The 24741-nt window shown below is 32.5% G+C and overlaps 2 protein-coding genes across 2 annotated transcripts; one reads left to right on the top strand and one right to left on the bottom strand.

Annotated features, from left to right (window-relative positions):
• Positions 1–1448: 1448 nt before the first annotated feature.
• LOC131644972 (clathrin light chain 1-like) lies at positions 1449–5042 on the bottom strand. The gene is made up of 3 exons (XM_058915606.1): positions 4572–5042; positions 2203–2356; positions 1449–2103 (listed from the first exon to the last, which is right to left on the bottom strand). Exons 1-3 carry the CDS (start codon positions 4931–4933, stop codon positions 1675–1677), a joined length of 945 nt encoding a protein of 314 aa, XP_058771589.1. The 5' UTR covers positions 4934–5042; the 3' UTR covers positions 1449–1674.
• Positions 5043–17513: 12471 nt separating this feature from the next.
• Positions 17514–17933, top strand: LOC131596669 (uncharacterized). The gene has a single exon (XM_058869399.1). The coding sequence runs from the start codon at positions 17514–17516 to the stop codon at positions 17931–17933; it is 420 nt and encodes a 139-aa protein (XP_058725382.1).
• Positions 17934–24741: the final 6808 nt, after the last annotated feature.

The following is a 24741-nucleotide window of genomic DNA, read 5'->3' as shown; positions in this document are numbered from 1 at the left end:
CAAACCTTATCTCATTAATGAAGTCAATATTATAATATTTTATTTAAGATCATTTTTATCTAATTTGTCTGTTTTGAGATCTTTTTTAATAGTTTTTTTTTAATAAGTTTTCTATGTCTTTCTTTATTTTTAATTTCTACTTTCTAATTGTTTGATTTCTCTTCTCTTCATCTTATCTATTTATATAATAGAAAAATTGGTCCATTTTCTCAAGTATAGTCATTTTAAATCTTAATTTGTCTAATCTTACCATCTTACCACGTATCCATAATCCATACAAACATATTCAAAACTCTTGAAAAAATTTATTTAATTAAAGGCTTAAATAATGATTTTGTCCCTGTAAATTAGCGTGTTTTTGGTTTTAGTTCCTGAATCTTTTTTTTTCGTTCCAAGTTCCCATATGTTCAATTCGCTTTGGCGTTAGTCCCTGTTGTTAGTGAGACGTTAAAAAAAAGCTTATGTGACAGGCGTTGCTGACTTGGCATACTCCAAAGAAATGGCTGGGCCCTCACACATGTGGTAGGGTTTTGCATAACACCACTGCTAACTCCAAGTGGATTGCGAAGACTGTGGCTGCTAGGATGACTTCTTCTGATGGAATCAAGCTTCGTGAAATAGTCTCTGATATTAGGAATACTTACTCTGTGGGAATATCTATGAGCATGGCATGGAAGGCTAAACAAATTGCAAAAGCTCAAGTTGAAGGTGATGCCACAAAGCAATACACACAATTGTGGAGGTATTCTACAGAATTAAGGAGGGTTAATGCTGGGATTAAAACCAAAAATACGCTAACTTACAAGGACGAAATCATTATTTAAGCCTTAATTAAATCTATCAAGTTTGTCACATAGACTTATATAAGTAAAATTAAAATTTAATACAACTAACATTATTTATTTTCCACTAAGCCTGAATGCCAAATGTTTACTTTATAAGGGTTAATGCTTAAACATTTAAGTAGACCTTAGCAGTTTTATAAGTATGCCAAATACTTGCTTTCAAAGGCTTAATGCTTAGACTTTTCATGAGACCAGTTGAATGAGTGAAGCTTTTAAGATCATACTCAAACTTAAAATAAAATCTATCCCTGAAACAACTCCGACCTACTGGGAAAAGGGAGGTGGTAGAATGGAAACTGAACAACATGGTGGTAATTAGGTAGAGATAAGTTAAATCTGTTACCGTTACAAAATGATATCATGGCAGCAGAACTCATAAGATATCAGTTTAATATTATGATAGAGATAAGAGAGGAAAATAGAAAGGTGTCGTATTCTTAAAAATTGGTAGAAAAGCTTGTCAAAAACCTTTTCCAAATTGTAAGCATGGCAGTAACATTGGGAAAATGTGCCTACAGACAATGAGATCAAGCATTCACCAACAAGAACAAATTGACACTTTGGAGTATGGAAATTTATATCAGGTCCCAAAAATCAGCAACATTGTCATCATAAAGTCATTACGCATCTATTTATAACCATGAACACTGAATCTACATGTCATATTTGTTCATAGTATTATATTTAATTTAATAAAAACCTTAATGTAGGTACTAAAATGCAACCAATAAGTATTTCGAACTAATGACAAGATCAAAAGATTCATTAAACACAGCAGGTGCAAAAAGGGATATCAGACAACCGATTGAGAGAAGGAAACAAGGCAAAATTATGCAGCAGGTTGCTCTTCAGTTGCAGAGGCTTCTTCCTTGGGTTCCTCTGCAGGGCCATTGGAAGTCACATCCTTTGGTTGTGATCCTGATGCACCTTCAGCTGTAGGAGTTGCTTTAGCAGATGTTTCTTTTCCATCCTTACCGACTTTGGCATCTTTAGCAGGAGCAGGAGGTGGTGGAGGAGGAATCATGTGAGGTGGTGGTGTATGCTTCAGCTTTAACAGTATTTGCCGCATCCTGGAAAGATCGGTGGGTTTGCCGGGCTTAGGGCCTTGGATAACAGTGATCGAGGGCTTCTTATCCTGATCTTTTTTGCCTCTCTTCTTTTCAATGCTAGGAACCTCACGAGGAATGAGCTCTGCAATTGTCTTCCAATAAGCTTTGTCTGCCTCTTTGTGAAACTTCTCTTGATTAGCCACAAATAACTGCACCATAGAAAAATTTCATTTTATATTCAAATTACAAGAGTGTGAGAAAATAACATCAACCAAAAAATGATAAATTGTGATGCTAGTAAATTTTACCTTCTCCCTTTCTCTATTTTGAACCTTGTTAGTCTCAACATTAAGCTTCCTTTTCTCATAGAAAGCCACCTTATACTCCTCAGCTTCCTCGAGAATCTTCAATCTCGTTTCTTTTTCCTTTTTCTCCTTCTCCTCTAGCTCAATAGCATTTTGACTGTACAAGGAAGACCAAAAACATTCATTGTTTCATGACAACGGAGTTCAGCAAAACTTACAATACATCCTAAATGTTTATTGGACTAAGATCAGAAAATAAGGGAACAATTGTTATTCCATTATGTTTAAGAATATTCGTGCCTTTCATAAATTTACAAACAGGGGATTTAAATTAACAGCATTCATTTATTTTTTGGCTCAACTCCATTAATGAGATAAACTATCCTAGTGCAAAGAGAAGCTTTGGAGCAATGGTTAAAGTTGCTTCCATATGACTACGAGATCACTCGTTCAAATTGTGCAATCAGCCTATTACAAATACTAGATAACTGTCCATACTAAACACATAATGGGTCACATGCTCTACTATTATGATGGGAATTTTTTAACAATAGGTTTCCCTACATTAATTATGCTATGTATTTATCACATTGACTGGAGCTGTAACTGCAAGTAGCAATTTGCAGTCATTTTTTGGAAATCTATAGCACTGAAACTCTAAACATTTTATATAGGCTCCAACAAAATACATAAATGCTTGCTGATAATACATGCCCCATGACATTAACACAAATATTTCATATCAAATTTAGAATCCTAATTTTTGATTTGCTATGTGATACTGCACAAAAGATTGATTGCACAGTACACAATATATAAAAGGGTAAAAAGCTGCATGTGTAAGGAAGACGCAATCATCGTAAAACCGTATAAGAGTAAGACAATTTTTTTACTCATATGAGAGCATGCTAACAAACAGTCTCCAACATACTATTATTAAATTAAATTCAAGCAAGCCCCACTAAATTATGTGAACTCCCTCCCAACTTGGTCAAACTCACTCCCTACCTAAGGAAACTCACAAGACTTTCATCAAACGATAAAGACCGTGTTAAAAAAATATGTTAAAAAAGTATTTTTCACTTTATAAATTGAGGGAAAGTTCTATTATCTCTAAAGGGAATGTAAAACAGACTAGGTATTTACGGAAGCATAAACATAAACCAGGGGATATTATTGTAGAATATCATAACATGTGTTTACAAGAGTTAATTTCATTTTTAATTTTATAACACATTACACTCGAAAATATCAGTACATTTGCACAACCAAATTCTGTCCAGTATCTATTGCTCCTCCATACATTACATCAGAGGAAGAGAGAAAGAGACCGAAAAATAGACAAAAATTCTGTCAAGATTATCTATTTTAAAAGCCTAATGGATTAAACCTTAGAGAAATCAGATCTTTTATGCTATACTTTCCATCAAACGCCCACAAAATTTAAGAAATGTGTTCAAGAAGATCTGATGCGTTCCTCATCAAGATTGTGAGCCAGCCTTTTGCAAATTGCTTGCCTGATCCAAGTTCAACACCAGGGAGATGTAAAACCCATGAATGTTACCTTGAATATGATTATCCAACTCCAAAAAGGCAAGGCATCAGACAACCACTACCCTTCAGTTATCACGCAATCCAATAAAATGAGCAGGACACAAGTAAAACCTAAAAACTGTTTAATCTGTGGTGAATATTTTTTTAAGTAGAAATTCATCTTCGTACTCAGAGATTGCAACACTCACATATAAGCACCGAGATTGAAATCCAAATCCAGCTGCAACCTTAATTATAATCTATTTCACCATAGAATTTATCCTAACAAATACTCCCTTGCTACAGATCAAACTTCCATTAGTAAAATATTAACTATCATCCCCCTCTCATATTACAATTCAAACTTCATCCACCTAAAGATACCCTTGAAACTTGTGGATATAAATCAATTCCTCCCTATTTTACTCAATTTCTCTGGAAAATTATATATCATATCTTACCACAGCCTAACTAACTACTTCAAGTGAAATTGCAATTGTAAATAAGTAGCACCGACACCTCGAATAAAAGGCGTGTCCGAAAGACTCCTACACCAATACTTGTGATTGCTTTAATTTATTATTTTTTTAAACTATTACCGGTGTCACGTGTCAGTATCGATGCTTCATAGATTGCAATTGCAATAAACTAAGTTCATCACTTAGTTTGTTCCTGATTCCTGATTCCTAATCATAACTGCTTACAATTAACTGCAAAATACGCTATGATCGAACTTCTAGGTCAAATCAAAGTCATTACAGTCACAGATCTAAGCAAATTCAAACGAGATCCAACAAATTCACAAAACAGAAAGAAGAAAAAAACCGCAACCTACTTACCGGCGCCACTCGCGAAGAGCGTAACCTTCCTCTGACTCCATCTCACCAGGCGGAGGAAGAATCGGACCATCAGAGACAAAAACACTGTCACTCTCACCATAACCGTTTCCGTTATCGTTCCCGTTCTCTACAGAAACCGATTCAAATGGAGACGGAGAGTATCCAGGATTCGGATCACTGAATCCGAAGATGTCCGGTGAAGCCTCAGCCGCGTGATCGACGGTGACATCACCGTCACCGGAGAAGTTGGAGTAACCGCCGAAACCAGAGTAGGTGTCGTCCTGATCGGAGGTAGCGAAGTGGTGAGTTGAAGAAGGGTTGACGTTCAAGTCATCAGTGAATGCGTCGAAGGAAGACGACATAGCTGCGGAGCTTTCTCTCTCTAGAAAACTGTTTCTCTCTCTAGAAAACGGTTTCTCTCTCTTTGCACAGTGCTGGCTTTGTCTTGACGGGTTGAGAACTGCCTCTACACTTTTCTTTGACTCGTTTAATACTTCGCGATGAAATAAAAAGAAAAATACCGTGAAAAGAATAAAAGATATTTTCAATAAAACTTTAACATATATAAAATAAAAATTGAATACTTTATTATACCTTTTTTGTTATTAAAATTATTTTTAAGGTAAATTAGATATTTAATATTGACATTTTATTTTTTTATTATTTATATTTTTTAATTACGGTAGTGGAATAATTGAGGAAGATCTTTGGATGCAGGCAAGAAGCGTACACGTTGTTGTTCTCTAGTTTCCCCTAAATATATTCGAGCATTCTTTATTTGGTTCGATTAGTCACTCAATTTTCCATTTCTTCGTCTACAATGTGCGTTTATGGGTGGAGAGTGCATTGGGTCAAGAGTCAGTATCTAAGAAGTCGTGGGGTATAACCATATCTCATGAATTTCTAGGTATTAACCCCACTTCGGAGAAATTTGTTATATTATAGGGAGATTTTGTTAGTTCAATCCAAGGCCCCTAGAAGACATACAGATACACCACCCGTACAGAGTTTCTCACTTTATCATGTGGTTAATTCTAGTCCTCAACAAACCCTCAGACATTCCTTATACATTGAGAGGTTTTCACACTCCTTGTACTTAAATCCACAATATAATTGGCACCCACCGTAAGACCCCGATAAGACTGACCTGGACCACTCTCACTACATTCAACTATCGTATTGTCTAGCACTCTCCCACATCATGGAGAACAAGAAGATAGTTACTCCGGCCAAGGAAGACTCTGACGGTGAGGAAAGCGTCACAGCGCAAATATGTGTCGCTATGGACAATCTTCAGCGTCAAAACCAAACTTTGGAAAACAACGTTTTCCATATTAATTAACATCAAAACTAAATTGTTTTCTAAAATATAATGTAATGTTGTCATCAAAACATAAGGCCAGATGCATAACCAAATCTTGTTCTTACAGGTGGATGGTTCATTTTAAGAAGATTACACTGGAATTATGATTACTGTAATGAAATCCTAAGGACAAGATTTGAGGCATTCAATAGTGTGATTGTAGAGTCAAGGGCTAGGCCATTGGTGACTATGCTTGAGAAGATAAGGACTTGCATAATAGAAAAATGGGCAGCTAATAGGACAAGATTCTCATAGTTAAGTGATGGGGATGTCTTATCCAACATTAAGAAGAAGGTGGAGAGAACAAGCACGTATACAAACTAATGGATAGTAAGGTACATTATCAGTTGTAATTTTGATAGTAAGGTTCAATACTTATTGTGAATTTTGTATATTATTCAAAATTATGAATTTTGTTGTAGGATGTCATCTGAGTTCATCTTTGAGGTTAGGCACATTGAGAATCAAGATGACATATTTTCTCTCAACTTAAAGGACCGTGAATATTCTTGCAAAAAGTGGCAACTGACAGCTCTCCCCTTTGTTTACTCTATTTGTGCATTGAAGAGTAAAGATCTAAATATTGATGACGACATCCCATATTTTTATAAGAAATCAAGGTACCAAGTTGTATATCAACCAATAATATATCCTGTTAACGAAACCAATTTATAGATTAAAACAAAGTAACCAGATGTGCAGCCACCAAAATAAAGAAAAATGCTAGGAAGACCCAAGAAGAGGAGGAACCTTAAGCAGGGTGAAATTGATGGGACAAATTGAAACATGGGAAAAATTGGAATGATACTTAGGTGTAGTGTAGATGGTGTAGGAAAATTGGACACAATAAGTCAACATGTAAGAGGACACCATCTACAGAACCATCTCAGCAACCAACTCAAACCACTTCAAAAAGGGGTATACAATCATCTCAGCCACCAACTTAACCCACTCAGGCAAGGGCTACACAATCATCTCAGCCACCAACTTAAACCACTCAATCGAAGGCTACACAATCATCTCAGCAAGGAGGGAGGCCAAAGAAGTTACCTTTTAGGAAGGCATCTCATTCATCTGTATACAGGATCCAACAACTAGGCTAAGTGCATCACAAAATGCAGTTGGCCCTACCACTAGGAGATCCACTCCAACAAAGAGACTTAATCCAAAGAAGACCATTTAGTCATGTTTGTTTTGATCTATTTCATGTCTGTTTTGCAACAGCTTATGTAATGTATGTTTTGAGAACATGGTTTGTCATGTTTGTTTTGTAACAACTTATGTAATGTCTGTTTTGAGAATCATGGGTTTATAATGACTGTTTTAAGAACATGGTTTGTCAAGTTACCATTGTTGTTTTGAACAAGGTTTAATCAAGTTGAACAAGTTCATGCAAGTTTGTTATGATTCAAGTGTATTTAAGTATAATTTTATTGTGATACAAGTTTATACAATTTTGTTATGATTCAAGTTCATTCATGTAAAATTATTGAACTAGTACAACTAATTAATTATAAACTCTATTCAACATAACACATTCATGTATGAAAAATAAGTGAGCTAATACAACAAATTCATGCCAAAATTTATATTGCATAACTGGTACATAGTGAAGCAAGGATTGTCAATTGATGCATAAAGTTGGAACACAGTGAACATTATAGCATCTTGGATACTACAAAGAGCACAACATAAAACATAAACTTCCAAAACTTTTTCCACTTGATGGTGTTCTTCAAAGAAACTTCTAATTCCATATTACTGAGCTGGAATAGTTCAACCTCTTTTTTGACTTCATAGATATCTTTAGTTAACACATCTATCTTACTTTGTTTCTCCATCATGAATTGCTCTTTTTCATCTCTAGCTTATTCGTAGAACTATTCAAAGAATCCATAACCAGCATTACTATATCCCTATATAGATTAAGAGAGAAACATACAATATAACAACAATACATTTCAACAATATTTTAACCTAGAATCTTCACACTAAAGCTTACTTTAAAATGTTGACAACCCAAAAAAAAATTGCAATTGTTGGTTGTTCTTGCCCTTCGAAGTACAACTATGTCTCCACAACGACAAAAAGGTTTCCATGGAAAATTAGAGTTGCTGTATACTTGCGAATCACTATTATTTTTCACTGATGATGATGAAACGCGGTCAGAACTCATGATTAAGGCACCAATATACTCGAATTAGGTTTCAATTTGGGGATTTTTAGCCTATTCAAATAAGGGTTAGATGTGGGGTAAATAAAACACAGATTCAGCAAGGAAAAAGAAGGTTATGAAGAAGGCAATCCACCTCAGCTGCCACATAATCGCAGTCTAATGTCGTTTATCATTATTTGACATAAAAGAATGTTTAACTCTGTTTGAGTAGATTAAGGATCAAATTGGTCATTTTTAAAGAAAAAAGGACCAAAATGGACCCAAAGGTTGATGTAAGAGACTAAAAAGGTATTAGCCTTAAATTAATAACCATTGTTCTTAAATACTTGTGTTTGTCATCATCAAAAATGGGGATATTGTTGGAATAAAATTGGTTTGTATCATAACTCTAAGATTTTGATGATACCCTACTTTTAAGAAAAAAATTCCTCAATTATCCTATTTTTTCAACACCTTCAACCATTTATTGACTGAGAGTACACTATGTGATATTTTAAAGGAGACCTCGACCATCCATTGAAGAGGTATTTTTTAAAGTTATTTTGTTGGGGTTTTAAAGGGCTATAGTCCAAAAAAATAATTAAATGAAAGAGGATTTAAATCATTTTAAACTCTGCAACTATGGCTGGAAATGAGTTAATTCGAGTCGAACTCGCCTCAACTCAGTTCGACTCGTTAAGAATTGGTCGAGTTCGAGCTCATCACGAACTTTTTTAAGCTTAAACTCGACTCATTAAGAATTGGTCGAGTTCGAGTTCGAGTTCATCATGAACTTTTTTCAGCTCAAACTCGACTCGTTAGAAGTTCACGAACTCGGTTCAACTCGCTAGGTTTATCTCGTTAGGTTCAACTCGCTCGTTTCACGGACTTAAAGTAATTTTTAAAGTGTGTGTGTGTGTGTGTGTATATATATATATTTGACATTTTAAATTAATATATTTTTAAATAAAAATAAAATAAAAGTTATTAGATTGGAATTTATACGATGTTGATTTTATTTGTATAATTATTTGTAGAAATCTTTTGCTCACTTGAGAATATAAATTATCAATTAAAACCGTTAGACTATATATATATATATATATATATATATATATATATATATATATATATATATATATATATATATATATATATATATATATATATATATATATATATATATATATATATATGTATGTATATATATATTTGACATTTTAAATTAATATATTTTTAAATAAAAATAAAATAAAAGTTATTAGATTGGAATTTATACGATGTTGATTTTATTTGTATAATTATTTGTAGAAATATTTTGCTCACTTGAGAATATAAATTATCAATTAAAACCGTTAGACTAAAATAAAATATGGGACTAATATTTGAAGTAAATCTTTAAACCTTCTCTTAAAGACAATATAATCTATCTCATATATAATTGAGTTGACTCATGAACCTATCGAGTCGAACTATATATGGTAGTTCATCTCATTTAGTTAATGTTAGTTCTGTACTTTTAAGGATTGGAAGATTTTTTGTAAAACAAATAATATGAAAGGAAAGATATGACATATATTCTATTAAATAGGTACAAAAGATGTCTTACTTGATATCATAACATGTTGGGATGAAGACTTTCAACATCTGGAACAACGTGTCTTATAAGGAAGCACAATCATGCATTCTGAGTTGGAAGATTCAATCTGTATTGAATGATGCAGAATATTCTCTGAATATTATGCAATCTTTAAAGGCACAAATTTAAAGGTCGAGAGAATCAAAAGGAATATTTGAATAACACAAGACTTTCTATAATGGGATGTAATTTAGAAAGATTTGATTGAAAACCTATTTTTAGCAAAAGATGTTACTGATTTGTAACAGCAAATATGCTGCGATTAGAAGCCCAAATCTAGTTGGGACTAGGTTATAAATAGACGCATTGCAACCCAAGAAAAGTAGGAAAGCCAAGAATATAACGATGTAGTCATTAGGGTTAGTCCAGGTAAACCTCTCGGCCTGTGGGAAGGTTACCATTGTGATCCTCAAAGCCTGTAAGCAAGAGGAGTATTATTCTTGGAGGAAGCTTTGAAGTAAACCCAAGATAGGAATCTGAAGAATGGAAACAATAGAAGGAGAATGCTAAGTCGTTGATACAGTTCCTGGGATTGGAAACTGTTCAACACCATTGTGGTGGTTGGGTGTGAGCAGAGGTTCTCTTATCTTAGATGGGGTTCTAAGATAAAGATTGCATTGGGTAGTGACTAAGTAAACCGGAGGTTGTTTATCTATAAACCGGAGGTTGTTTACATAAAATAGTACTATTGATAGTGGATCTTCTTCCTGGCTTGGTATGCCCCCAGAGTAGGTGTGATTTCACCGAATTGGGTTAACAATTTCTTCTGTTGTTTATTGTTCTTCTGATTGCTATATTTATACCTTGCTGAGCTAAATGTTGCATCAGATGTCTTAACATTCTGTATGACATCTGAAGTATGACCTACCAGAATTTCATTTGGTTTTAGAGAAAGCATCATGTTCTATCTCTAGATGAGATCCTGGGAAGATACTTTCTAGTTTTGATCAAGGTATTATATATATGGTCCCTTGAAGAGGAGGATGGACTATGTTGTGGAAGGAAGGTTGTAGCCTTACTCTATTAGTGTTTTATTTATTTTCAAACCTAACTTGGTATTCCTTGAATGTCAAGTCTTGCAAGGCCTGAAGTCTGTTAAGGAGATAATGAGAGGTTTCGCTCCGCTGTATGGTATCTGATGTAAGCCTAGGTGTTCCGTGTCCCCTATGGTTAGGTTGGACAGTAAGGTTTATAGGTTATGGTGACGATTGTGCAAGACAATTTCAACTAACTCAGTGAAGGTGCCAAAGATACTCGAGGATCATTTCTCAAGTCCACTCATGAAGATATTTTCTGATGAGGCTATTGAAGGAAAGTTAGAGCAAGTCATCTTGAACTCTGAATGAGTCTTCCTAATACTTGACCTATCTAGGAAGATGTCTATAGGTTTTGCTGCTGAGGCTTGGGATATGTGTTTCTCAGAACCAGGTTCAGTTTCTGAAGGACATCATGTTAACAAGTATGCAAAATCTTGTCTCATAGTAGATGCTCTGGGTGCTAAACAAATATGGTGTGAGTGAATTGTTTGGAACCTACTCCTGACCTGGAAGAGGAGATATATGTGGTGTGTATCTAAGATTGTTTTGTCTCAAAACAATTCCCAGGTTGACATGTTATTTGGTGGACAAGTCATACATCTGTCACATGGTTCAGTTTACTTTTGATTCAAGTTAGAACTGATTTCTTAGGTATGAAGGTCAAGAACATTGTGACATAATGTTGGAAGCTGATCTAGTGAGCTCCTGTGTCCCCTGCAAGGAGTTGTGCATAAATTACTACGGAGGATCCTCCAAAGCCGTAGTATGTGACTTTCACAAATAATTGAGAGTAATGTCAAATATGATGCTGGAGCATCATCTAAATAGTGTATTTTTCAGCCAAGAAAGGGTATGTAATTCATAGGGATGCATGAAATCAAGGATAGTTAGCAAAGTCCATATGAAGAAAGTCTGTCTATGATAGTTCTGTAAGGGTAAATATTCAGACGGGAGACTGAGTACTTATCTGTGTCTAAAGAACACTGAGCATAAATACATTGACGGGGGACCTTTTATTTGCTTATTGTGTTCCAAATATCATATTTCAGAATTTGTTATGGATATGATGATTTTTGAGAGTTTAATTCTCTCTATGGATTTCAGATGTGTGGCAATTTGATTAAACTACAGAGGGTGTGAGACTCTAAAGGTGATGCCTTAGGCGTTGTCATAACATCAAGGAGGCGGTTGTAAGCTCTTGTAAGTTTTCTAGGGATAAAAAGAAGATCTTGACACTCAGCAAGAGTGTCAGAAGTGACAGTTCTGATGGTATGGAGGTGTATCTGATCTTAGTTATAGTAACGTGTTCTGGAAAAACATGATTGCTGTTACAGTAAAGGCAAGAGCTGAATGGCTGATGAAGAAGGGGTTCTTCTACTCTAAGTTACAGAAAGTGGCAGTCTGGATCTTGTGTAGCAGGTTAGCTGGGAAAATTTGTTCAAGAATATGCGAAGAAATTCCTAATCAAGTGTATCTAGTGTGGAGGTAATTGTGTGTATTTTTTTCTGGTATGTTTTCTTCTTGTTGAGTCTTTTTGTTTTTGGAAACCTAGACTTACTCTTAGTTTCCCGGGGTAACTTTCTTTTTGGGGAGAAACTTAGACCTACTATGGGTTTCTTAGGGTTTGCTTGTTCTTGTTGTAAGTTTTTTTTGCGTTTTGTTATTTTCTTATTATCGTTTGTCAAGGTTAAGCCAAAGAGGGGGGGAAAAGAATGATGTTGAGTCTAGTCTTGTATTTTGTATCTGTTTTGAGTTTGTTTTTGTTTGTGTTCCATGCAACACTGTTTGAGTGTAGCATCATGTGAGTCCAGAGTTTTGAGTTCGTCTTTGTAGTTGGTGTGCAAGAATGCTCTAACATTCTGTCCATGCCAAGTTTGTGCTATCTAAGAATTGTGGAAGGGGTTTCCTATTAGCATGTGTGTTACCTATGAAATGTGAAGATGACTTCTGAGGGGTATGAAGTTGTTGCAAGGGTACTGATGGTATCATGCTTCGTGTCTTAACATATCAACTGGAGCTGATTAAAGAAAAAGAAGTAGTCTTGAAGAACTGAGGAAGAGGCAATGTATGACCAGATGTCAGGACATGTTTGAGAACATGCCTCCCTTAAGTCAAACAAGAAAGCCACTCAGCAGATAAGGTCTAGCACCGTCAGATAGAGATGTTAGTGACTGTGCAGGAAGCTTTATTGGAAATAAGTCTCTTCCTATAATCTCAGGATCAAGCAGAGAATGGAAATCTAGGAAAGGAGCATTTTGGAAGATAACATCAAAGCTTAGTCAGTGGGTAGTGTCCATGACTGTGCATGCACTATCTTAGGAAATTGGTTCTTCCAGAAGAATTGGTCCACAGCCAGAAAAGATAGTAAAAAACCAATCTTGGAATTGGAATACTTTTCTGATTGACTAGGCACGTGGATATTTTATATGTTCAAAGGAAACATACCAATAGTTTTAAAAGCATTCAAAGTTTTTGGACGGTACACATTGGGTTGTGGTGTTTATTCTTTCCTCTAATAACGCCTTCCTTGACCGGTTAATTTGTCATTCCTTCAAGGATCGTTACTCCCTAAGCCTGCTATCAGCCTATTTATAGAGCCTTATACTTTCATCGGTTCACGATGTGTGGAAGTGTTAAACACTATGAGGTTCATATGGGTCTGGGTAAGCTGATATTGGGTTTGGTTTTGTGATGGCCTTAGTTGTCAATTTTTGGCCAAAAAGGCGGAGAATGGGTGTGTTACTCGGATGATAATTCAGGAGTTTATACTCACATCTAATATCCAAACATGTCGAAAAACAATTTTCTATCTTAAGACTATTTGGTATCTGTTTGTGACCTGTGTTCCGAGTTATGAAGAATTGTTGTGACTTGTGATCTGAGTTACACCATTTGTGTACCCAGTATCACATATCATACAGGTAGTTCTTCGATTAAGGCGGAGAGTTATATATCTTCTTCCTCATGTACACCAAATGACTTCGGGAGCTTCTATCTAACAATCCTGGGGTTGCTGTTCCTTGGTGTTCAAGATGTGGAGCAGATGGAGCTGAATCAGAATGTTGTTCAAGATGTCGAACAAGATGTTTTGACATCATAGAGTTGAAGATGCTTCCGGTTCCAAACTGGACCTTCCTTTCCACGATGATGTAAAAGATGTCTTGAAAGTTGAAGCTGCTGCTGATGTCATTTTAGAGTAGTTGCTGCTGATGTCCTTTTTGGGTGGGTGGTTATGTGTTATTTTTTTTAGCCAAAAATATGCCAAAGAGGAGATTGTTAGTTCTGTACTTTTAAGGATTGGCAGATTTTTTGTAAAACAAATAATATGAAAGGAAAGATAGGACATATATGTTATTGGACATGTACAGAAGATGTCGTACTTGATGTCATAACATGTTGGGTTGAAGACTTTCAACATCTGGAACAAGATGTCTTATAAGGAAGCACAAGACATCATGCCTGCTGAGTTGGAAGATTCAGTCTGTATTGAGTGATGCAGAATATTCTCTGAATATTATGCAATCTTTAAAGGCACAAATTTAAAGGTCAAGATAATCAAAAGGAATATTTGAAGAACACAAAACTTTCTATAATTGGATGCAATTTAGAAAGATTTGATTGAAGACCTATGTTTTAGCAGAAGATGTTACTGATTTGTAACAGCAAATATGCTGTGATTAGAAGCTCAAATCCAGTTGGGAATAGGTTATAAATAGAAGCATTGTAACCTAAGAAAAGTAGGAAAGCCAAGAATATAACGATGTAGTCATTAGGATTAGTCCAAGTAAGCCTCCCGGCCTGTGGGAAGGTTACCATTGTGATCCTCGAAGCCTGTAGGCAAGAGGAGTATTGTTCTTGGAGGAAGCTTTGAAGTAACTCCAAGATAGGAATCTGAAGAATTTAAACAATAGAAGGAGAATACTAAGTCGTTGATACAGTTCCGGGGATTGGAAACTGTTCAACACCATTGCGGTGGTTGGGAGTGAGCAGAGGTTCTCTTGTCTTAGATTGGGTTCTGAGATAAAGATTGCATTAGGTAGTGACTAGGTAAACCGGAGGTTGTTTATCTGTAAACCGGAGGTTGTTTACATAAAATAGTACTACTGATAGTGGATCTTCTTCCTAACTTGGTATGCCCCCAGAGTAGGCGTGATTTCACCGAACTGGGTTAACAATTTTTTGTGTTGTTTATTGTTCTTCTGATTGCTATTTTTATACCTTGTTAAGCTAAATGTTGGATCAAATGTCTTAACATTCTGTATGACATCTGAAGTATGACCTACCAGAATTTTAGTTAACGAACTTAGTTTATAGCTCATATTCATCTCATTTGGTTCATGAACCTAGTTCAACGATTTAATTTTAGAATTGAATTTCAAACTATTTTCGAGTTGGTTCGGTTCATTGTCAGCCATATCCGCAACATAATATACTAGTTAAAAATTCTATGTACTTTGGATTTTTTTACCTTCGTCCAATGAATGACTAAGGGTGTTGAGAAAATGGAGTATAGGCATGGCAATAAAACTCATACCCGTGAGTAGCCGGGGTACCCACTCGAACCCGCACCGAAGTTGACGGGGAAAACCCGTTTTGACTGAGTTTGGATTCGGGTTTGGGTTTTCCCCGATTATAAAATATGGGGACAGGTCGGGTAATTTGGACACTAGTATCCACCCCGAACTCGTCCCGTTTATTTTCTTATGTGCATTATTATTTATATTTCATAATTTATATAATTAAATATGTGGCTGATCTTTTGATAATTTGATTTGTATTTATTATTTAAAATATTTGAAATGTATGTATGAAATATTTTGAGATTGTTTTGTTTTATTATTTATTATGTAATTTGATTTTTGAAAATGTAAATATTTTTATTATAAAAATTAATTTTACTAAATGGATGGTGGCCATAGGGGTGTACATGGGTTGGGTTGGACCGGGTTTGTCCTAACCTGTTATCCAACCCGTTTAAACTTCAATGAGTTGGGTTCGTTGTCCAACTCGCAATTTCATTATTAAAACCAACCCAAACCGACTCGTTCATTTATGAGTTGGGTTGGATTGGGTTCGTGGGTTGTGTTTTAAATTAAAAAATAATAATGTTTTTTCAATTTAAAAATATTGTAACACAATTCAATATATTTATACTCATTTTTAACACACAAAATGAATGAAGCACATCATATAATATCTAATATTAATCAACATGTAGAGCATAGCATGATCTGACATTCAACCTAGACTGGTTGTTGCTAGGACCAGTTTGGAGAATGCTCAAAAGGAGTTGAATGACAACATAATGAACAACAATTTAATTGATAAAATTAGAGGGCTAACTGAACAGGTCATTGAGCTCAATGAGATTGAAGGAAAAATTCTTTAGTAGAAGGCTAAGATACAATATTTGAAAATAGGGGATGCTAACAACTCTTACTTCTATGCTCACATCAAAGCCAAATATCACTCTAATAGCCTGCATAAATTGAGGAAGCAAGATGGTACTATTGTTCAGAACCAGCAGGAGATAGCCAAAAAAGTCCTTGAGTTCTATGGGAATTTAATGGGAAGTTCTGAGGGAAATCTCAATCAAATAGATATTGTTGCCATGAGGATGTGTAAGCAGCTTACTCTTGGGCAAAGGGAATATCTAATTAGCAGAATTTTTGATGAGGAAATTTACAAAACTATTCAGGGTATTGGGGACCTAAAAGCCCCAGGCCTTGATGGGTTTGGGGCAAAGTTCTTCAAAACCAGCTGGAGGACTGTTAAAGGTGATGTGATAGCTATTGTGAGGGAATACTTTGAATAGGGCAGAATTTATGGACCTTTCGACACCACTATGGTTTCTCTCATTCCCAAGAACAAAGATGCTAAAGAGGTTAAAGACTATCGTCCCATTGCTGTCTGTACTATTCTTTACAAAGTCATTTACAAGATTATGACTAGCAGCCTTGGGAGAGTGCTTCCAACTGTGATAAGCAATAATAAAGTTGCCTTTGTCCATGGCCAGAATATTCAAAACCATATCATGCTAGCCTATGAGCCTATTAAAGGTTATACCAGAAAAGGTGGGACCCTCAGGACTATGATGAAGATTGACCTTCAAAAGGCCTATGATATGGTCAATCGGGGAGCCCTAAAGAATATTATGAGAGAGATTGGTATTCCTCACCAGTTCATCCAATGGAAATTTACAAAGCTCTTCAGGGTATTACGGAACTAAAATCGCCAGGACTTGATGGGTTTGGGGCAAAGTTCTTCAAAACCAGCTGGAGGACTGTTAAAGGTGATGTGATAGCTATTGTGAGGGAATACTTTGAATAGGGCAGAATTTACAGACCTTTCGACAACACTATGGTTTCTCTCATTCCCAAGACCAAGATGCTATAGAGGTTAAAGACTATCGTCCCATTGTTGTTTGTACTATTCTTTACAAAGTCATTTCCAAGATTATGACTAGCAGCCTTGGGAGAGTGCTTCCAACTGTGATAAGCAATAATCAAGTTGCCTTTGTCCATGGCCAGAATATTCACAACCATATCATGCTAGCCTATGAGCCTATTAAAGGTTATACCATAAAAGGTGGGACCCTCAGGACTATGATGAAGACTGACCTTCAAAAGGCCTATGATATGGTCAATTTGGGGGCCCTAAAGATATTATGAGAGAGATTGGTATTCCTCATCAGTTCATCCAATGAATTATGCTGGGTGTGACTACTGTGTCCTACAGGTTCAACATAATGGGGGAGTATACTAATAATTTTCAGGCTCAAAGAGGTATTAGGAAAGGATATCCTATCTCTCCCTTACTCTTTATGCTCATTATGGAGTACTTGACTAGACTCATAGACAGAATGCAGCTTGATCCTAATTTCAATCACCATCCCAAATGTGAGAAAGTTAAAATGACCAACCTAACTTTTGCTGATGACATTTTACTATTCTGCAGAGAGGATGCTATATCTGGCCAAATGATGCTTCAGACTATGCATAAATTCTCTACCTCCACAAGTATGGTAATGGATCCAAACAAATGCAAGATTTATTTTGGTGGTTTAAATTTTGATGACAGGGTTATTATGAAGCATGTTTCTGGATTCCAAGAAGGGGACTATCCTTTTAGATACTTGGGAGTTCCCTTAACTACCAAGAAGCTTTAGCATAAGTCACTACCTTCCTCTTATAGACAAGATTGTTACCCGCATTCACCACTGGTCTGCTAAGCTTCTTAGCTATGTAGGCAAGCTGCAATTAGTGAAAAGCATTTGTCATGCCATGGCTCAGTTTTGGATGCAGTGCTTTCCCATCCCAAAAATGGTGATTAAAAAGATTGATGCCATCTGCCGTAGTTTTATCTGGACAGGTTCTAAAGAGATTAGCAGGAAGTGTCCAGTGGCTTGGAACACTATGTGCAAACCAATTGCTCAGGGTGGATTACATTTACTCAATATGACTGTGTGGAATGAAGTTATGTTGCTCAAGTGCCTTTGAAATCTCTGTTGTAAAGCTGATAACCTGTGGGTGATTTGGATTCACACATACTACTTCAAGGGTGAGGATGTGATGGAGTACGCACCCAAGATTCAGAACTCTTGGATCATGCGTGGCATTCTGAGTACTAGAAACCTGATAACTAAAGTTCAAATGGAGTGGAATAGGGCTGCGGAGAGCCACCAGTTCAAGGCTATGGCATTCTATGCCAAGCTAATTGATGAAGGTCAAAGAGTTCCTTGGAGAAGATTAATTCAGGGGAATAAAGCTAGACCTCGCGCTGTGCGTTGCCTTTGGTTAGCCTGTCATGGTAAGCTTGCTACCAAGGCTAGGCTCAAGAAGTTTGGCATGTTGGACAATGACATTTGTAGTCTGTGGATCTCCACTGAGGAAACCATGAACCATATTCTTTTCTGCTGTGAGAAAACCAGTCCTATATGGCGTGGGATGCTCCAGTGGATGGAAGAGTCTCATATACCAACACATTGGGATGCATAGTTGATGTGGTTGACTAATAGAACTAAAAAGGTTGGCGCGTGGAGCTCCTCAAGATGATAGCTGCTGAAACAGTTTACTAGAATTGGCATTATAGAAATAGTATTATTTTTGGACACACTGTTGATATTACAAATATAGTTAACAATACTATAAAGAATATATCGTATAGAGGGTGGAAAAGTAAAAAAGATTAGGAGCCACCTTGTGCCTCTCATGATGTAGAACTTGTCCTCTTGGATGGTTGGATCCCTTTAGGATCACCTTGCTTGTTTTGGTATTTTTGAATTAATATATATTCTTTCTTAATTAAAAAAAATATTAATCAACATGACATAACACTAGATAATAATATAAAATTCCTTAAGACACATTATTTTTATAAAATGCATAAGTTGGAAATGATACAGAAGAAAATAAGAAATAACATTTTGTCCTAGAATTACGAAAATTAATTGATTTAGTAGTATTATTGGTGAAGAATAAAGTTTTTTTTTTGAAAAAATTATGGTTAGTACGGAGATAATAATTTTATATTTTTATTTAAAATAATAATAAAAAATAAAAATTTGTAATGTAACATCAATTGAGTCAACGGATTCGCGGGTTGCAAAACTCAAATCCGATATCCGAACCAAAACTATATGGGTTATTGCGGGTTGGGTTGGATATACCCGTAAATGAACGGATTTGGGTAATTTATGAGTTGGTTCGGTTTGGGTTAACGGGTTTGTGGATTGACCCGCACCCATGAACACTCCTAAGTGGCGGGACGAGATATCCAAACCCAATCCAAACGTGTTTGTGATGAATTTGAGTTTTAATTCTTCATCCCCATTTGAATTTGAGGCGGGGAACGAAAATTGATTGAGGATTCGAGTTTGAATTTGAGGAGGTAAAAACCATCCCTGAACCACTGCGTTGCCATGTCTAATGAAGTATTTTGGATTTTTTATTTTTTTAAGTAAGATATATTAGACATTATATTTTCAATTTTTAGACATATTGACGAAAAGTCTTATTTTTGTCATGCTATCATTAAAACAAGGGTCTTGCTAACCAGTGCCCTCAGGGCAATGGTTAAGCATTCCAAAAAAAGAAAATATTTTATAGAAAATATAATATTTCGATTTTCAGAACATTAAATATGCAGATTACCGAAATAAATTTACTATTTTAAAGTCTTAACTATTGCCCAGATGACACTGATTAGCATTTCCCTTAAAACAACAATAACACATCAAAATATATACAAATAAAAATCAACAAACTACACATGCAAATACTTTTTTCTTATTGAATAATGAGTTTAAGTATAATATTGATGTCTTGCTAAGTAAGACCACCTCGTTTTGCCTACTGCTTTTTGTTCATAATAAATATTGCACCTGTAACTTTTGTAAAAGAAAGTAAGAAACCTAACAAGCTTTTTAGTGTATTTATATTTTTGTATGGTTCTTGCTTTTAGTACATATGTTAAATATAGTTTTGTTCCTATAAAATATTAAATTTTTAATTTTTTTTGGTTCCTATTAAAATAAATGATATATTTTGATTCATACAAAATTATTATAAACGTAATTTTAGTCAATACTATTAAATCAATGTTTATTTTTGAATAATTATCTTGCAAATATATTTAGAATGTTTTAAAAAATTTCTTAAAAAAAACTCAAAATTTAATTTTTTAAGTAAAAAATTTCATTAAAATTATTTTTTTTCTAAAATTTAAAAATTTCATATTTAATTCTTCTCATTTTAAAAAATTCTAAAATTTTGTAAATAAATATATTATAGCATTATAAATATATATAAAAATTATTTAAAAAATAAAAAGTAGTTAAATAATTTTAAAATTCTTACAAAATAATAGTGACTTAAAATAAAATATAAAATACTTATAAGGATCTAAAACATATTTAATCCTAATATATACTAGTTCTCAACATGCCAAATTTAAACCAATTAAATATATATATATATATATATATATATATATATATATATATATATATATATATATATAGGGGACGACTCAAGTGAGAACACTTGGTTATTATAAGAAATGAGAACAATAAATCACGACCATTAAATTTGATTTTAATGGACTGGATTGGTTTCTCTTTCTAAGATCCAGTCCATTAAATATTAAAGATCTTAGAAAGAGAAATCAATCCAGTCCATTAAAATCAAATTTAATGATCGTGATTCATTGTTCTCATTTCTTATAATAACCAAGTGTTCTCACTTGAGTCGTCCTCATATATATATATATGGACGGACCTAAGTTAATCTGTCTGTAGGCTGGTGCCCCCACAATTTTTTTAATAAAGCTTCCTGAATGTAACATATGCCATATACATAGTATATGTATATTATTGATCATTGTATTTATTGGCAGAAAACATTATTAACTTTCCATAACACAATATATATATATATATATATATATATATATATATATATATATATATATATATATATATATATATATATATATATGGGAGCGTATCCGGTGAGAACTGATATCTTATATAAGAAATGAGAACTATTAATATCAATCGTTAGATTTAATTAACGCTTGAGATTGTAATAAATAAAATAAGTTGGAATGTATATGATTATTTCTAAATAAGTATAACACTCATTTAATATTAGATATTGTTGATTGTCTTATACGAAAATAAAAAATATTTTATTTTTCTTTTTTATGTCCCTTATTTTAAGATATTTTTCAAGAAATTTTTCTATAAGACCTACACTATAATTGCAGCCATTTTTTTATACGTCCCTTATTCTATTAGTGTCCCAAAAAATAAATTCATAATCGTAGCAATTATTTTTCTAATACATAATAACATTGACATGTTAATTAATATATTATTACTTTTTAGTATAACGATAATACATTTTTAAATATTAATTATAAATAAATTTTTTAAAACTAAGATAATTATTTTAAAATACCTACTTAAAAATATACCAAAAAAAAACCATGTTGATTTTAATCTTAATTTTTTTTTTATGATTAATATAATTATATGTTGTTGTATCCAAACAAATAATTCATATTTTTTTCTTTTTAATATAAAATCATATTTACAATATTGAATTTTTAATATAAAATCTTAGTTATATTATATTATATTATTATACAATTTTCTAATAATTTTTTACTAATTTAAATAGTTATATATATTATAACGTTGTTTTCAAAGAATAGAAACTAATATAAATATTTATTTATAAATATCACTATATAATTTTATAAAAAAAGAAAAAATATATATTAATTATTTTTTGGATACGACAAATAGAATTGTATTAATTATAAAAAAAAATATTTTTTCTTTAATATTAATAATAATAGGTTTTTTAAAGATATTTGTATATGCTTTTTATATGTATTTTATAAATTATATTTTTTTATAAAAGTATTTATTTATAATTAATATTTAAACATATGTAATGTTTATATTAAAAAATAACAACTAATATATTAATCAAAACTATCTATATTAAATTACTACTATTATACAAATTTCTATTATTGTGATTATTATATTTAATGAAAAATACAAATTATAGATAGAAGAAGGAAATGAGGTAAGGCTTATAGGGTTAGTTATATTAAATTTCTATTATTGTGATTATATTTAAAAATTGTTTGCGATTATAATTCTTCAAAAATTGATTGCAATTATAAGGTAGGTTTTATAGAAATAATTCTTAAAAAAAAACTTAAAATAAGAGACCTAAAAAGGAAAAATAAAATACTTTTTATTTTCATTTAAGATAATCAACCATATCAAGCCTATTAAAAAAATAATATCTAATATTAAATGAGTGTTATACTTATTTAGAAATAATCATTTAGAAATAATAATGTATATTCCAACTTATTTTATTTATTACAATCTCAAGCGTTAATTAAATCTAACGATTGCTATTAATAGTTCTCATTTCTCATATAAGATATCAGTTCTCACCGGATACGCTCCATATATATATATATATATATATATATATATATATATATATATATATATATATATATATAGAGGAGGGATCAAATTACACCCGAAGAGTTACACCACGAGTTACACTCGTTCAATAACTACATCTCAAAATAATATTTTTTAAATTCAACCGTTGGATTGAAACATAATATCATATAGATCATTCCTATAAAGTTTGAGCTTAATCTATAATGATTTACTATGTCATTGAATAACATCAAAATTAACGTTATATGAAAGCTCATTTTGACGTTAATCTTTGGATATATATATATATATATATATATATATATATATATATATATATATATATATATATATATATATATATATATATATATATATATATATATATATATATATATATATATATATATATGTATTTATTAAGGAAACATATATTTATTTGAATGTGTTTATAATTTTGATAAAATTGAATATTATAGTAATAATATATTAAATATTTACAAATAAAAATAATTCTTTTTAATATTTTTTTATACTCTATATTTAATAATTGTTTGTAAAAATATTTGACCGCCCCCACAACACAATTTTTCTGGGTCCGTCCCTATATATATATATATATATATATATATATATATATATATATATATATATATATATATATATGTGGATTGGAAAATCGATGGAAGATTTGGAAGAAGAGTGTCTTCATAGTTTTATGGATTGGTACATTTTTTGTAAAAAAAGAAAGTAAAAGAGGGAAAATGTGGTTTGGTTTGGTTAGCTATTTCGTGGATATTTTAGTTAACTAGGAACGGTATTTGCTTCCGAAATGAAGGTTGGGTTGTTGATAATACGGTTTGGAATATCAAGTCTTTACTATAGAAGTGGTCGTTCATTGGAGATATTACGCACTCAATTTATAGTTTTTATGAGTTTAAAAAGATCCTTTGTTTTTCCTCTCATAACTGTATTTGGTTTGTAATCTCTCTTTTTAATGGGGTTTTTTGTTGTACCCGCTTATCCGTGTATTTAGGTTTCGAAAATTCTTAGTTCTCGTATTAATTTCATATTGCTTATATATATATATATATATATATATATATATATATATATATATATATATATATATATATATATATATATATATATATATATATATATATATATATATATATATATATATGGCCGGCCCTGTGCATGTGCAACAAGACCCACAGCAGAGGGCCACATAAAATGAAGGGCCTCCAAAACAATTTAATCTGCATATTAATAACTTATTTTGGTTACTGTACTGCATTGATTATAAAAAAGTAACATATTACTCATTACTCATATAATAAAATTTATTATATCAATGTATATGCTCTTGAGCCCACTTTTGTGATTGCCATTTTATACACACTTTAGAAATCAGTACCATTCTACCGATATTAATAATGAACAACTAATTTAATAGTGACTTCTTGACAAATTTGTTCCTTCCCAATTTAGTTAAAAGTAATAATGTTAATAATTAGAATTATTATTTTTTGTTGAATAAATTAGGTTCGTCCTTTTATTAAACAAATTAATTTTATATCAACTATACTTCATAATGCAACTTTAACCGACAACGTTTTAATATTTAACTTTAATTAACTTTAATTTGATTTTTTCTAACTTTAGTTACTATTCTATGATTTTATATACACTTTGTTTATTTAATAATTTTTAAACTTTACATTCAATATCAATGCAACTGTCTTTAGACATTTAAATATTTATATATATATATATATATATATATATATATATATATATATATATATATATATATATATATATATATACTAAAATAATTTTTTTTTATTTATATGTTAAAGTTAAAATTTATTTAAATAAAAAAATTATAAATTTTTAATAAAAATTAAAATATAAATTAAGAAATTAAAATTTATTAATGGTATTTATTATTGATATTATTTATGATTTAATTAAATATGTGGTTTTTTTT

The sequence above is a fragment of the Vicia villosa genome, linkage group LG1 (genome assembly GCF_029867415.1).
Source record: "Vicia villosa cultivar HV-30 ecotype Madison, WI linkage group LG1, Vvil1.0, whole genome shotgun sequence".
NCBI lineage: Eukaryota > Viridiplantae > Streptophyta > Magnoliopsida > Fabales > Fabaceae > Vicia > Vicia villosa.
Note: the sequence above shows the minus strand (reverse complement) of the source record. Positions and strands in the feature narration are given on the sequence as shown.